The sequence below is a fragment of the Malaclemys terrapin genome, chromosome 7, assembly GCF_027887155.1.
Source record: "Malaclemys terrapin pileata isolate rMalTer1 chromosome 7, rMalTer1.hap1, whole genome shotgun sequence".
Lineage (NCBI taxonomy): Eukaryota > Metazoa > Chordata > Testudines > Emydidae > Malaclemys > Malaclemys terrapin.
The window spans coordinates 26,087,068-26,104,681 of record NC_071511.1 but is presented as its reverse complement, the minus strand read 5'-3'; the positions used below and the strand labels follow the sequence as shown (position 1 = coordinate 26,104,681).

Below are 17,614 nucleotides of genomic sequence, written 5' to 3'. Positions count from 1 at the left end.
GCCTCAGCCAGGTGCAGTATACCCTGGAAAGAAAGAGTAGAATGGCTGCTTCACCGTCCTTTCAGGATGCAGGATATGCTTTGCAGAATCCATGGCCCTGCCCACTTTGGGGAGATTAGTGCCAATAGTGACACAAGGGAAGCAAAAAGGCTGTCCCTGCGCTGGGAAGCATGGAATGGAAAGGGAGAACAGTTTCTTGTGGCCCTGCTTCCATAGCATATCAGTGGAGAGCCAAGTGCATTCAAAACCAAAGCATATATTTTTGTACTTAGAGGATTAGAGAACTCTCACCCCACCCATTTATGCTGCCCTCCCACACTCAACTTTGCCCCCTAAAATTTGCATGTCAAAATAATAAACTACTAGGAGATTATAAATTCTCCTTTCTTGTTCAGGGATCAATTTCTAATCATCTCCTAGTAAATTGTTATTTTGACCTTTGCATATAGTTTAGCACATTATAGGAGGCAAAGTAAAATGTGGGTAGGGTCAAATGGGTGGGATAATAGTGAGCAATGAAGGATTATATTGCAGAGAGGAACAGACGATCTTTTAATTGTTCATCTCCATTTATTCTGTTTGTTGATTTTTGTTAAAGATGCAGAATTTTTGTAAAGAAAGTGTAATAGTGACTTTTACATGTTAATTGGATTCACTGAAACATACTTTTGACTTAAATTCTTTTTTTACCAAAACGTTTTGATTGTGAATATATATATATATAACAGATAAGAGTGAAGCATCTTCTTTTATCAAATCTTTAAATGTTTTTAAAAGGCAGTCTTATTTAGTAACACACTATAACAGAAAAAAATGACAACACTCTGTCAATTACCCAATAAATATTACAACTATGATTCTCACCAAGACTAAGTAGTCTTTCTGAAAAGGACAGTGTATCAAGGATTCTCTCAGTGCTCATTAGTATAACTATCTCATTTTCTCCAAGGAAATTATCTTTGAACAACATATCACACTGCCCTTGGAACCATCAAACTGACATTTGACAAAACTGCAGAAGGCTACTAAGTTAAATTTAAAATCCCCTTAGACCTTGCCTTGCTCATCTCATTGAGCTTTAACCTCCCATGGAAACAATTAGGCAGACCAACAGCTAAGGCTGGTGGGAAATTTTCTTGCATTTCTCAGTATATTAAAATCTGTTTGAACACATACCATCCTACAGTTTGTCTATATACAGAAATGGAGGAGGGGGTTGCAATGTACAGTAACCTAAATGAGAAATATTAAGTTGGTTCATTAAAAGTTCAAAAGAGCTGTTTCTTGTATTCAGGGCTTATTTTATTTAACAAATGAAAACATGTAATTATTTCTATAATATATTGTATTCTCTAGTCTGCCATCAGCATAGAAGAACATTATGTTATCATTTAGACACCACATTCTCTAACAACCATAAAGCAAAACAAATAATTAAAAAACACACTTAGCAATACACTGATTAATATAACTGAATAATTAAATACAGCCATTTCCTAAGTGAAGCTCTGACACTAATGATTATACAAGCCTGGAAACTTAAATGCAATCACTGGAATCCGTCAATAAACCCACATTGTACTCTAGTAGCCTTAACCAAGACTCGAGGGACAAAATTTGGCAGAGTTAGGACAACAGTTTTCTTTAAGAAGGTCAACTACTCTTTTAGGTCAATATAACAAAACAGGAATCACGCCCACAACAACAGGACAGATATTTCCACACACCAATCATTAAATACCACAAAAATTAAATACATGGCAATAATATTGCATGATATTCTTTCTTTAACTTTTATATTGCAGATGACCTTTTCAATATATGTTGAATATTTGCTGACACAAATGCTATAACACCAACATTAAAATATTAAATTCATCAAAGGTTATCCCAAAATAAGCATCTCAAATTCATTTCTGGATGGAATAAAAAAGAAAACTACTGTTTTTCATGTGTAGCAATAATAAGCAACCAATGATTTCCAAATAAATTGTTTCTTAATGATTGTTTGAATCCTTGGATTTAATTACTATTCAGCCTATCTTCTCTAGAACCTGTCTATATTATACATACAATAAAGAAGAAACTAAATCAGTGTTCATCCAGTTTACTAATGCTATTGACTGCAAACAGAACAGGATAATGATGAGATTCAAATTTCACGAAAAGAGAACTACATATGTAAAGAAATGCAATCAGCTTTAGTTGGAAAGTGATTTATAAAAGCTAAGCTTAAACATTGAAAAAATGCTATATGTGAAATTTTAAGTATCTTCTCCAAAGATTTCAAAATTGCCAATATTTATCCAGACTACCAAGATAGAAGACTAAGTTAGAGGCTGATGTGAGAAAGATAGTGATTTGTGGCAGGGTCATCCTTGTAGGGCTAGGAATGTGCTGAACACTTTTCTGTCTGAGGTTACAACTTGGGGTCTAAGAGCCCTGCAACCTAGTTAATATTTGTCCTCCATAAAATTGCATCCACAATTCCCTCCTCTTGGATGCTAATCTGCAGCAGTAACCCCCCTTGGAAGTGGGCTGAGTGCTCAGTTGTGGAGCTAAGATACAGCATCTCTCCCAAAATGATCATCTGGCCCAGCCTCAATATACAAAGAATAATTTGGGGGTAAAAAGTGTGAATTAGCATAAATGTAGGCTTTCTGAAATTTTCAGATACGGACATTTACAAAGGCAGACTGAAGATACTGCCATAGCTCTATCTGAATGTGACATCAGGCCTTCCGATACCTGGAACCTTGCCTGAGAATGAAAAACCTGTATATCCCAAAATTATCTACCTGGGAAACCTCTGCATTGAGATGGGCTCATCAGTCTGGATGATTTGTGGGGGGTGGGAGGGAAGTTCTATCTAGATATTGTCTGAAAGCCTGCCTTAGTGAATGGAACAAAGCTGCCCAAATAACCATGTGGTATGGGGAAGAAAACTAGTAGACAAATGGACTAGTTTATGTGGAAGTCAAGAGACCACTTTTAGCAAAAACCTTGTATGAGCTTGAAGCACCACTTTTTCCTTAAGAAAAATTATGAATAAGAGACGAGTTTAAGAGCAAGAAAGTAGTTTATACAACTCTCAGGAGACCCCCAAAAAATAAAAAAAACACATCCCAGGACAACAATTACAATAGCTGTTTTTACTATAGCTGTGGAGGCTTGGAGAAAGGTTTAAAGGAAGGGATAATCAATCACCTAGGGACCAAAAGCCTACAAAGCCATCGGATCCTTCAACTTGAAGTAGGCTTTTAAGAAGCCCTTCTTCATTTATTTCCAATGGCAGGAGCCATTCCACAGGAATGAAAAGGAAAATATAGCTGCCAGGTGTATTTCAGAGACAATAAGTGTGAGCTAAATTTCATTAGCCAAACCGTATATTGCAAACTGGAGGATATTGAAATAACTCAAGGCAACAATGGTTTACTGGAAGCCCAAATAGAAAACTTTTTCCACATTAAAACGTAAGTGTTATGCTTGGAAGATTTATGGATTTCCTAGAGCATCTAACACTTCATGGGAAGCAGAAAAGTTTCTACAGCTAAGAGCCCAGAATCTACACTGCTAAGTACAGAAAAGCAAGACCTGGGTGTGGTATCACTCTCACTCCCTTTCAACTAGAAGTGGTTGAAAATTTTCTGAAAATGATGATTAGACTAAATAAAATGTTTAGAAGGAATTAATCAATTTTGTCAAAATTGACAATGAAAAATTATCAAATCGTTTCACTCTGAAAAGGTCAAAGTGCTTCATTTCGATAAGTGTTTTGTTTATCATTTCAACTTTATATTAAGTTAAAAAATTGAAAGAAAACACTTTGACCTTATCAGAATGAAACATTCTTAAAAGGTAATTTTGATATTTCCCACATTAATTTTTTTTTTTTGGAATTTCATTTCACAGGAAATTTTGAAATTATGATTTTTGTTCCAATTCTAGACAAAGGAAAATTTCAAAATGTCAGCATTTCCACTGGAACAGAAATTCTGAGTTTCAACCAGGTCTACTTTCAATAGCAAGCACAAAATTATAGAATAAAATATGAGAGGCAATTTAGTTGTATGTAAATGTGATAGGGATACTGTACAGTAAGGTAATTGCAGAGCTACCTGAATTTACAAAGGATTTGATTTCAAAGCACCTCTAACTGAACTTTTGAGAAAGAAGCTATAGAATTCCTTTGAGAGGGTTATAAAAAACATCTGCAGTACAATCACCATGAACTCATCTGTCTTAAATAGGCATCTGAAAGAGGGCTAAATCATCTGGAAAAGTACAGTAAAAATTCTTTCTGCATCTAAGCACCGTGACACATAAAGCCAGTTCCCAGCTAAGTATTTTCTTCAACTTCAGCTATGATAAGTAATGGAAAATAAATTAAAAAAAAAATCAAATTTTCTATTGCATGCTGTTAATAATAAGGACCAAGCACATAATGCTTATTTCTAGAGTCCCTGTTATTTTGATTCATTGGCTGATATAAATAAGTATTATTTTCTTGGAGTATAGGAATGGGTGGTAAAAAATGTCTATTACTTATTTTCTTATTATTGTTGACTAGAGCTGGTTGGGAATTTTTTGATAAGAGCTTTTTCATTGGAAAAATGTCCATTTGTTGAAATAAACTTTTCTTAGGAAAGGGTCTCATAGTTGTACCAGTTACTCACATCGTTTGAACCAGTATATGGCACTGTATGTAAATGATGAATTCCTTAATAACAATAAAAACAAATTTAAAAAAGAAAAAGATCTTCACACAAAACAACATGTGGATTCAATATGTGGCTAAACCACTTTTTCTTAGAAAACTTTTTCAAAACATTGTGATTTATTAAAATAAAATGGCTTAAGCTACAATGTTAACGTAGCTGCTCTACTACTGCCAGAATGTTTGTTGTATGGGAAATGTATAACATTGTTTTAGTCCCATCATTTTACATAGTGCTCTAGAAAATGATGATTGAGCTTGAAACACAACTGGTAACCTTCCAATACTTTCTGACAACAAAATTATCATAAGAAAAAACAAATTCTGAATGTATAATGAAAACGATGAAAAATAAATTGTAAGAGAAAAACCATTTAAGAAATGTATTATATCAATGAGAAGATCAAGCTTAGCTGAACAGCGAGTGATGTAACAGAAGAGAGCAGAAGGTACTGACCTGGAAGTCAAGCTTGTTGGAGCAGGGGTGAAAGCAGCAGTTTGGAGAACAAACAGAAAGGAAGGGAGATAGCAAAAGAGAATAAAGGGAGGATAAATATTAGTTTTTTCCAACGAATAGTGAGATGTTATATCAACAGTCTTTATTTTAAAAAAGCAGTAAAATAAAACTTCTGTATAGTATTTCTTTGATGAGCAAGGACCAAACAAAAACTTAAAAGCAAAAAAGTCACCTAGTCATTTATGGGCTATAGAAAACTATATATGTTTATGAACTCACAGTGTACATATACAAATTGTAGTTAATAAAATAGGTGGCAATTCTTAAGGCATTTGTTTGGCAGCCTGCAGTAATCGTCATGAAACCATTATTTGAACCAGTGGGGATGACCCACATTCAGTATTTCATCTTCATCCGTGACAACAAAAAACCTAAACAATTTGGCTACAGGTTCAAAGATTTTCATTTTATAGGTTCAAAGTATTGCACCTAACAATGATCAAAGATATTGCTTCCGTGTGTCCCCCCAGGAAATACAGTCCCTTTCAAAGCTGAGAGCAATTTTTTTTTCACTCCTGAGAATGAGGTTAATACTTCATCATTGAAAATATCCAGATGCTTGATAACTTATTTGTACAAAAATATCTAATGTGCCCTTTCAATTAGCCAAGATAAAAAAAAAATCCCCATCTTATGCCAAACTAGAATAATTCCTAGAGTTGTCACAGCTGCATATTGTTGCATTTATTTATGAAAGATAATTTAAAAAACAAAACAAAACAGAAAAATAGCTTTTGACAGCTATTCGGCATGCTGGTTCCTTGTATTTCACATACTGAATTAGGTCAGTGCTGCTCGGTTTGAATGCTGGCAATTTTTATAGAGTAGCCATCACTTTTGTTCCATCTCAATTCACTACAAAAATACCCAGTGAAATAAAGTTTTAGACTAAATCCCATAAAAGTCAGGATATTTGAAATTGAATATTCATAACTGTGCCTCTCGAAGGTGGTATGTGCAAACACACAGGTGCAGGTGTGAAGTGGATAATTACATGCACAAAAGAACTGCAAATTGTGGGCTAGAATAGATTGTGCCATTTAATCAAAGCCTGGAGTGAGAGGCATGCTGCACTATACCATTCCAGGTGATCACAGGGGCATTCTGCTCCAAAGAGGCAGAATTGCTCCCTGGAAGAACCCATTTGTGCTATGGAGAGTACAATATGATCCTAGCTCTGCTGGGTGATGTGGAGTGGGTAGACTGCATGTCTATCTTACCAGTGCAGGAAGAACTAATGCCACTCCCAAAAGTGTATTCAGGACTTTCCTTCAGGGCACAATTTTATTCTTCAAATACAAAACTCACACACACACACATACAAAGCTCTTCCCCTGAATAAAGCAAGCTGGAGGGGCCCACAGGCCTTTCCCCTTGAACCTCTACTCCCTACTCTAAGGACAAGCCACAGGAGCTAACTTTCCTGCAACACTCCTCAACTGACCCCTTCTCAGTTAGGGCTGATATAGGAACAGACCTGACTGGCCGCAGGCCCTTAAAGAGGGTGGATTGATGGCTTTTGGGTGACTTGCTCCCAGGAAGACCGGCAGCGCAGCACAGAGGCCATAATTCTGTACTTGTATTAAGAGGACCCTATCTTCCCTACTGCATAGCCACCTAAGGACCAGCCCCAGTCTAGCTCACCACAAAGGATTTCTGATGCAAATGCTGTCAGACTCTTGCAATAGTACTGCACATATTTACTATACAGTTAAAGTCCCACAAAGAGAATATAATCAAATTGCAGCTAAGAAAATGCTCCAGCAGTGTCTTTGCCTCAAAATAATATGTCAGAAATCTTTGTAATTCCTAAGGACTCTGCTAAGTGGCTGGATTCAATTTAACAAACTGATTAACCAGTCTACATTTTCCTCTCTGGCGTAACTCCAGGCTTTAGGGATCTCCATCACGATTTACTCTCTCATCCCCCCTCCATCAACCTGATGGCACTTCACTCTTTATCTAACATCAAGCTGGAATGACTCAAGTATATACCTGCAGATTGCCAGACGGGTTAGTCTGGGGCTATAGCTCATAGAAGCAACACACATAACTGGACAAAACTGTAGCTTAGACCTGTTTTATCTGTTAAAAATCAACATGTGCCTGATCTGTTTCTGCTTCCCTCAGGGGTGGTCCTCCAAACCTCTGTTGGAGCTTAAAGACCTATCATTTCCTAAACTGGTTTCTTCTGCATAGTAATTGAGCTGATTTTGGGCATACATTGCATAGGTTGCTTAAAGTGATTCATGGAAAGGGCTGTCCAAGCAGAAGCCCTCTCCAAAAAGAAATTTGTTATTAATCTAGTTCATTTCCTTTGTGGACTTTTCTTCAAATACCCTCCTCCATGGGATGGAATTTATCATTCTATGAAGCGTGCAGGGCTCTTTAAACAAATAGAGTCCAGACATTTGCAGGAAACTGTTTATAATTCCCAAATCCTGAGCTACAGATGAGCAGGGACAGCCTCCCTATGCTGCTTTTTAGCTACACATACCGTAGTGTGAAGACAAACACGAAGAGGCATGCTTTAAGTAGCAACTATAGAATTCCCTGAACTGGAAGTTCCCTCATTTATTAAGCTCCATGATGCAACATATACTGTTACTGATTGGTATGTGTAGAGGACCAGGAATTCTATAACTACTGCACATCTTCCTTTCTTTATAATAAATTGAAACTTAAATCATAAATCAGTGTCTATACATACAATTCAAAAGAAACTTCCAATTCCTCAAAACTATTTACACTACTATGTCCCTTTGCCAACCCAATTTACATAGTCCAGAGCAATATTCAAAAGATCAAGCCTTTGAGGGGGTCTGATCAATCTTCCAGACCATGGTCTCACTTTTGCTGAGTTTGCGTGTGCAGTTCTCTGGGGGAAGGAGGGCTCACTTCGTGACAGAGTACCTGCAGGTCCCAGATCCGCTCCTTGTTGTGTTAGGAAATATTTAAGATGAACCAGATTCTTTCAGAGAAGTCCTTTTGGAATCTCCACTAGGTAGCATCTGGGAGTGTCTGCCTGGTTCTGAACAGTTCCAAATTTCTGGAAACTTTTAAGCCAACCGTTGCTCCCTGGTCTCAGTTCAGGTAATGCTTTTGTTCTGTGCCAATCACTGAAGTTTTGTTGCTGCTTAATTTTTATTTCAGAATCCCATTTTCAAAATTCCTTCAGGTTGGGCTATTTAGATTTAAGCATATTAGTACCATAGATACAGCCATCCTTAGTGGTCTTCGCAGCAAATGTTTTGCTGTGAATAGACCAGACACAAGTGATGTTGACTGCTAGGCCATGAATGCTTTATACAGGTCCACTATTTTTATATAGGTCTTTTTAAAATCTGCACTGCTCTCTCCACCTAACCATTGCTCTGGAGGAAATGTGGACTATTAGTAAAATATTAAAAATCAAAGTCCTGTGCGAATGGTAGGCATATTTCAGGGATAAATTGACACCTATTATTTGATATGGAGACTTCAGGAACTCCGGGCTTTTCAAATATTCACTTCAGTCTCTGGCTGTCCTGTACTGAGGAAGTCTAAGAAAGTATAGCCAAGTCAATATACTCGGAAAAGTAATCAACTACAATAATGTGTGTCCTTTTCAGAGAAGCAAATATGTTGTTACCCACTGTCAAGCTCTGTCAGGTAGTTTTGTAGAGAGTAATAGCTCTGGAGATTGCCCCTCGCCCCTTGTTTCATACCCCACAGCGCTCTACTAAAATCTAAATTTGCCCATTCAGACTGGGTCACCACTCGGACTGTTGTGTTCATGCTCTGACTTGTTTATTCCTTGGTGTCCTGTATGGATTTTGGAGAGAATCTCTTTCTGTAGTACTGTAGAGATAAAATTGTTCCATCCTTTCAGAAGCAGGCCATCAGCCCCAACCAGGTCATTACATTCCTGCCAATACAACAGTAGGTCTGTTGGAAGTTGACTTTGAGCCCACCCTCTTTGTCAGAGTTAAGTAAATTTCTGGCAAGTCTTATCCTCTAGTTGTTCATCTCTAATTAGCTGAAGTCAGCTGACAGATGCTGGATTTGTTGCCAGAACAAAGTCAATGTAGACTTTGACGTCTTTCTCTAAAGTCTTTTCCTTTTCATTTGGTGGCTGCTTAATTGGGGTTCTAGATAGAGTGTCTACTGTTATGAGAGCTTTCCCTAGTACATGATCAACGTTTAAAGAAAATTGCATCAGCTGTAGTTGAAATCTTTGAATCTTAGGTGGAAGATCATCCAGTGGTTTTGAATCCACTAAGGGTTTATGGTGTGTTTCTAGGTTAAAATCCAAGCTGAACAGATATGCACTGAGCTGTTCACAGACCCAAGTGTCTGGTAGAGCTTCCTTTTTCACTTGGGCATACCGCTGTTCAGTTTCTGAGAGGCTCCTTGATATAAATGCAACGAGTCTCTGGTCTCCTTCTGGCTGCTTTTGTTTGAGTTCTGCTCCTAAACCATATGACAATGCATCAACTGCTACTGTTGATGGGTAGTTTAGAGTATTGTGCCAAAACAGGTGGAGAGATCAGTAGTTCTTTTATTTTATTAAATGCATTTTGTTGTGTGTTCACCCAGATCCGCAAATTGTGAGCATTATGGAAATCCCTTAAGAGTTTTGTTACATGAATAAATTTGGTAAGAATTTCCCAAAATGGTTTGTCATGCCCAGAAACCTTTTTACACCAGAAATGTTTTGTGGTTTGGGTAAGGCAATTAATGCTTTCAGTTTGTCTGAATCTGGCTGAATTCCCTGTTTGCTAATTATGTGTCCTATAAACATAATCTGCTCCTTTCCAGATTCACATTTCTTATTCAGAGTGAGTCTGGCTTCTTGAAAGCATCTCAAAACTGTGTGTAGTCACTCATCATGTTCATTTTTATCTCTGCAATATACCAACACCTCATCTGCATGGAAGAGGATGCCAGGAAAACCTGACAATCTGAGAGATTCTCTTTTTGAAATGTGCCAAATGGAAGACGAATGAAACAGTACCTTCCAAACCAGGTGATGAATTTTAGTTAATGGTACAGATTTTTTTAACCAGGGGGATCTGCCAGAAGCCTGTCATAGTATTGAACTTTGAGAAGACTTTGGCCTCAGATAACACAGCTAATGCCTGATCAGCTGCAGGAAGTATGTGTCTTTCTCTGCGCACCATTTTATAAAGTTGTGTAAAGTCCACACAAATGCAGAATTTGCCATTGAGCTTCAGTACTACACCCATTCTTGCACACCAGTCAGTGAGTTCTTCTATCCGGGAAATAACCCCACTCTCTTTAATTCTTCTTTGACTTTTCCTAGAAAAGGCATAAGGATGCACTATGAGGCTGAGAGAGCCAAGGGAGTTGGTGATGGCACTGATTTTATTTTGTACTCTCTTGACAACATTCCTAGCCCTGAGAAGATGTGTGGATACATGTCCTGTACAGTTTGCTTTCTGCCATTAATGCATTCCAGTTTCAGTAATAGGTGCAGTCCTTGTATGCTGGAAACTCTAGTAGGGGAGTTGTTAGTCCTGATATGACACATATTCCTTGTTAAAGAACTTTCAGTCATTTCCCAATTTCCCAAGGAACTCCCCACAAACATCCAACTATTGTTACTAGCCCCATGTAGAATCTTATTTGATCTTTGCTGATTTTCATCTGGAATTGATTATAAACTTTTTGGAACTGCGGTGACTGCTGCTCCAGTAACAATTTTAAATTTAAGTTTTTGATTGTTTAGATTCATGCTTATGTACAAAGATATTGCCTGTTCTAGTGAGGATATAGTCCTTAGAAATATAGACTCACTGTCATCTGATAACAATCCCCGTTGGATAGTTTCCACTATTCTTGATGACCTGCACGCTATTGCAAAATATCCCATTTTGTGGCATCTCTTATATTCTGCCTCTTTAGCTGCACATTGTTGCCAGCTGTAGCTTGGTGTCTTGCCAGATCTTCCATAACTTTTCCAACCATCTTTTCTATTAAGGTTGAAACAAATGGAATCCAGACATTTGCAGAGAACTCTGTTTACAATTCCCAAATACCGAGTCATCCATGAGCAGGGACAGCCTCCCTATGCTGCTTTTCACCCACACACACTATAGTGTGAGGACACACACAAAAAGTAATTCTCTAAGGAGCAGTAACTAAAGAACTTCCTGACCAGGAAGTTCCCATGTTTAGTAAGCTCCCCACTGCAACACATCCTGATCCTATTTGGTTACTGTGGAGAGCCAGGAACTCTATAACAACTTCACCCACCCATAATTTAGCTCCTCGTACACATTTGGGTAACAGGATATCTGCATTTCTCAGGTTCTGGAAGCACAAGATCTCAGTTCTCATTCCTTTAACAAACCACTCAAGATGTGAACTCATAGAAAGTTAAATAACACAAGATTGTTCTGGGAAAAGCATATTACAGGTATTAAGAGTATATATTGTTATTGTTAGTTATATTGATATTTGTACAAGATCTTTTACACTTGACTTTATTGAAAATGAGTATTATACTGATACAGCAGAAAAAACATGACCAATGCAATAAGTTACCAAAAAGAGTGATAAAAAGCTTTTAGGTTTATCAGACTGTAACAATAACCAATTTGAAAAATAAAAGTATTTTCTTGTATATAAAAAGTAATTAACATCCAGACCAACCTACAGTATACATGATGTATTGTATACAGTATAGGCATTTGTTAGAAGTAAATGATTAAACTGTCAGAAACACAGTGATTTCTGAAGTAGAAATATAAAGTTCAAGCCAAAGAGAATTACCATATGCATAAAAGCTCCTTCAGTTTTGCTAATAATTCCTGCCTGTCTGCTATTCAGCACGTACATTTCTTTGAGACTGTCCTAAATCAGATATCTCTTCTTTCAAACATTTGACGTTCTCTAGTATACTAGTCAATTTAAAAAGTGATTTCTCTGTGTTAAGTTTTATTTCAATCTATAAAATACAAACTTATTTCAACGGTTTTTAAATTTCAGATTATAGGATTTAATTATAAACACTCCTCCACAACTCTGAAATATAGATGTTTTATATTGGTAAAAACACTATAACTAATAATATTATGAAGTACACCTCTACCCCGATATAATGTGACCCGATATAACACGAATTCTGATATAACGCGGTAAAGCAGTGCTCCGGGGGGGCGGGGCTGCGCACTCCAGCGGATCAAAGCAAGTTGGATATAATGCGGTTTCACCTATAACACGGTAAGATTTTTTTGGCTCCCGAGGACAGCGTTATATCAGGGTAGAGGTGTATGTCTTTTATAATTCAAGCCAACAAAATTAGATACTGGGCAATTTAAAAAGACTACTTTGCAACGCAAGGAAGATGTTAGAATAGGAATACACATGGAGCTCAGCAGATTATGTTCAAAATGCATGCCTGGACAGAGCACTCACTTTCCTAAGAAATCCCACACAAGCTCTGTATCTGGAGCATATGCTGTCACTATCACTGGACAGAAGACAACTTGCTCTTTGGAAGCTGCATAGGAGAGTAGGGAACAAGGCGGAGGAAGCAAGTTTGCAGAGCTGCAACTCATCTTTTTACCCTAACAAGCAGGGGCTGTTCTATGTATTTTGCCGCCCCAAGCCCCGGCAGTCAGGCAGCCTTCGGCAGCACGCCTGCAGGAGGTCCGCTGGCAACACGGATTCGGCGGCATGCCTGCGGGTGGTCTGCCGGTCCCGCACCTTCAGCGTCCCCACCGCCGAAGCCGCGGGACCAGCAGACCTCCCGCAGGCATGCCACCGAAGGCTGCCTGACTGCCACTCTCACAGTGACCGGCAGGCCGCCCTCCCGCAGCTTGCCGCCCCAGGCACGCGCTTGGAGTGCTGGTGCCTGGAGCCGCCCCTGCCAACAAGGAATGGGTGGAGAGTAGGTAAAGCCTTGGCTCTGCTTTCCCTCAGATAACCAGCCAACAGAGCTGAGCCATCACAAGGGGGAAAGTTTGCAGCACCTTGTAAAGAACTGCAGTAGTTTACTTCTCGCTGGAATTATAAAGGTCTCAAACTTTGGGTCATATTAAAGGAGCCTGATTTGCTAAAAAAGGCTTAAGCACCAACACTCTGAAAATCAGGCCTCTTCATTGTGTCTCTATACCTAGAGCAGATTACTTTCCCTGGTGTGCTGGCCACCCATTCCCCACCCCTTAATACCCATACACATGCAGGAGGGTGAATATACGTATGTCTCCTTATTCTCCCACGCTGCAGTCTAAAACATGGGATAATCTAGCCCTTACATTCTAAATAGATGAACCGACACGCAATTTCTAAATCAACATTTGTGTTTTATTTTGGAATAGTTAATCTGCTTCTTCATGGAATACTTTCTTATGTACATTGTATATCTAGGGCTGAATCCTGAGAAGTGCTGAGTACCCTAGCTCAGATGCATGATACATGTGTGCTTAACTTTAATCATGTGAGTAGTCTCATTGAAATTAACTGGATTCCACACAGAGGCCAGGGGCCATTCTAGCAGATCTCAATGCAAGTTGGGGGCTAAAATTTATAACATTTTATAGCTACCATCTGGTCATACTCAGCTATTCAAATATACTGTACACGTTTCTCAGAAATACGTCACCAATTTTGTCACACTCAATATACATGTGATTCATTTCTTTGTGTGAAATTGAAGGAAAACATGTAAAATATCCACTACTCATTAGAATCCTGGCCATTTGCTCTATAATCAATTGTCAGTAAATGACTGAAACTGCTTTATGTTCAGACTAAGGTTCACATAAATCAAATAAAAATATCATGCAGGAAATCACATTCATATGCATGAAGAAAACCATACGATCTATTCTTATATTTATGCCTCTGTATTTGATTATATCCTTTGTATTAACTATGCTGGAAGTAAACTATTAAACATATTATTTACAGTGTGGGAATTTAAATCTTTATTTTGCCAAATTTCCCAAAACAAGAAGGTTTAAAAGAAAAATTGGGGCCCAATCCTACGAGGTGCTCAGCACCAGTAACTTCCACTATCTTCAGCAGATGTCAGTGCTTCTTAGCACATCAAGGCCCACAGTTACTATAATTCCTGTTCTGGGCAAGGAGAATTTTCTATATGTATATCAAAAATTTCACAGTAACTTGTGGGCATTGTGTACATCGTGCACATCAGGTAGATGTATTTATTATGCATTTATCTACAAAATTCACCTATCATCCATCCCACATCTCCCGGGCACATGCACATTACTCATGCAATTATAATATTGTAATAATAGTAAATATATTGTATAGTAAAATAATATGTTGAACAGCATATCATTTTCGTGATTTTATTCTTAAGCATTTTATTCTACACCATCCACAAGTAATTATTGCTAACCAGATCTTTGTCAAGTGTCTGCCAAAAGTAAATAAAGTAAATATTTAGCAACAGTTACATTGTAAGAAGCTGATAAATAACCACATTAACTTTTGGAAGTTCATCTGAAGTTTCAAACCATGTAAGAAGGATGTTTTACCTCTAATCCACACAAGCCTCCTTCCGTAAAAGACAGATCTTGGCTTTCTCCCTCCAATAACAATTGAAATTACTAGTAGATCTATTTTGTAGCAGGATCTTTCTTCTGTGACAGTGCACCACTTTGTCCAGTAGTAGCTGATAGATGGGCAGGATCTAGCAACACTTACAGTGGGACCCACTGATCTTGCTTTTGATTTATGTGGCCCCTTGAGACTCTCCTCTCACAACACAACCCCTGAAATACACACTTTTGAAACACCCGAACACACAAGATTGCTTCCGTCCTTCCTATAAGAATGGCTACTCTGGGATAGGAATGGAGAAATCTCACAGACTCAAGAACTTCACATACATAGTACAACCTGGGGCACAATCTGCAGGAGAAGCTTTACAGTACTTTTCAATTTGAAAGGAACACGATTAGTGGTTCCAACCCCCTCTCTCCCTCCACCAGGGAAAGGCTGAACAACTTCCCCACATATAAGAAGAAAGGGGAAGGGCCACCTTCAAAGGATACTTGCCAACAGAAGAGTGTGAGGTACCCCAGAAAAATACCTAAAGCTAGAGTTAAGGAACAGACTAAGAAGATTTACCACAGCTTTCCAGAATTTCTCAGATGTATACTATACATGCTGTTCCAGGCAAGGACAAATGTCTGGAATGGTTCTTATTTGGGTTCACTAATACTAATACAGTATCAGTAAAAAAACATAATTGCTCCCATAATGCAATATCTCACCCAGGTTTTGCAGACAGGGATATTACTATGTAAACTGTGTAGGAGTTTCCCTATATATACTCTTTGATATGTAGAATACCAAGCCTTTTCTAGCCAAAAGGAGGAGATTCCAAATCTCTTCAAAGCCAGCACATACACTTGTTTCTTAGGTACAACTTGTGAAGTAATGTGAATTGATTTGTTTGTTATTTTAGCTCCTTCCACAATGGAGATCTCTTAATACAAAAGGCCATTCAATATAAAGCAAATAATACAAAAATTACCTTTCTAGCTCAGCAATTTTCTTATCTTTGTCATTCTTCTCATTCTCCACTTCCTTGAGGATTTCTAGAAGTCTGTCAACCTCAGCTTGAGCTTTGCCACATTCATCTCTGTAGTAAGATGCCTCTTTGTCAAGCTGTTTCATTCTGTCTGCAAATTCTGGGTTCAGCCGAGCTTCTTCTTCAGCTTCATGAGCCTTCAGTGTTAAGTTAAAAAACAACAACAATCATTTAGATAATTTGCTGGCGCTATTTCTGCAGCCTCAGTGTTCAAGTCTGCATGAAAAAAAGGATAATGGGTATTTTTGTCAATTGGAAACATATTCCCATAAAGGCACAGAAAAGAAAAATGAAAATCTGGCTGCATTCTTCCTATAATCATCAGGGGTTTATATTCCCAAAACTGCATCATGAAGAAAAAATATTTCCCCCAATTTAGCGTTTTTCATACATGAACGTAACCATGAAAATCTTAACTTTTGTTTCACTATAAAGTTTCTTAGTACTGTCAAACAAGTAGGCATTTAAAATAATGCAACATTCGGTACCCTAGTCCACAGATTAAATCACTGGATATCTATAAAAATCTCATTGGATACTAACAATTTAAAGGAAGGAATCAGAGCTGTTTTTAAAGGTAAAACTAGAAGAATGCTTTCAGCTGACAGTTTTAACCCAAAGCCTTTTTTTCTACTGTTAATACTTAACCTGAAACATCAGAGAAACAAGCCCATTGGTGAACACGGCACAAATAAATATACCTGGCAAACACATGCATGGGTGCGTGGCAATTTCACAGACAAGAAAGAACACAATGAAAACAACAACAACAGTGCGGAGTCCTGTCCTACTCCCACCAAAACTAATGGGAAAGTCCCATTAACTTCAATGGGAGCAGGATTGGGCATAAAGTGTTTTAAACTCTTGGCTGAAATAATCACAGACAGATGGAAACAACAATGCACTGCAATGCTTAGCCTACCCCTTGTTTCCCATTATTCCTAATTGGCATCTTCAAAGAGCAGGCAGGGAAAAAACAAGTAGTTTAACCGCAGTGCACATTAAACATAGAAAATTCAGAGAACATTTTTTTAAATGTACAAATATTTTACAAAAATTAATTAGAACGGTAGGTCTTCTTGCTATCTTACTAAACAGAGCAGATGTTGATTTGTTTTATTTTTAATTTCAGGGAATAAACAAGGCAAGCAAGCAATGAAACAACTGCTGGTCAAAATGAAACATGCATGTCTTGAAAAAAAAATCAGTACCACGAACTACTACGGTTAGAAGGTAGACATTCTTTGCAATGATTTAGTAGAAATTTCTCTCTCTCTCTCTCTCTCTCTCTCTATATATATATATATGTATAAATATTAAAAGTCTTGTGTTTAAAGGAGGAAAAATAATTAAATTACTGAAGAACAAAAATATTTTGTGTATGCATGTAACATAATTTAAGCATGAGGATAATAAGGAAAATAATGTTGCTTTCAAATTCTATTTTTCTACTTTGGGATTTCTATTCACACAGGAGATCTAATTGTGAAAAGAACAAGGAAGTGAGATAAGACGCTCACTATATTTGTTCTTCTTGTTACTCCAACCCTCCCCTCTAGACAATATTACATTCTTAGGCTACAGGCTTCACACAGATGCCGGGATCTCCCTACACTGAGCTCATTGCAGGGTCTGGTACTTAGAGTATTTCAACTATATTGTTCTGGTGGCACATTTACTAACAAATTTTTTTTTATCTTTTAGAAATCCACAAAGTTGATAAATATCACACCGGGGGAGAGGGAGAGGGATTAGCTATAGTCAAACTTTTTTTTTTGCCATTATATTTTTTAAGTAAGTGCAA

General features: G+C 37.7%; 1 protein-coding gene across 2 annotated transcripts in view; it reads right to left on the bottom strand.

Annotated features, from left to right (window-relative positions):
* Nucleotides 1-17,614, bottom strand: part of ERC2 (ELKS/RAB6-interacting/CAST family member 2) — an 866,973-nt gene that overhangs the window by 425,597 nt on the left and 423,762 nt on the right. For both annotated transcript variants that reach the window (XR_008445768.1, XM_054035803.1), the window contains exon 12: nucleotides 15,754-15,947. Coding sequence is in view for 1 of the 2 variants with exons in the window: in XM_054035803.1 (XP_053891778.1) it covers nucleotides 15,754-15,947 (194 nt within the window). In the remaining variant the exon portion in view is untranslated. The remainder of the gene's footprint in view (nucleotides 1-15,753; nucleotides 15,948-17,614) is intronic.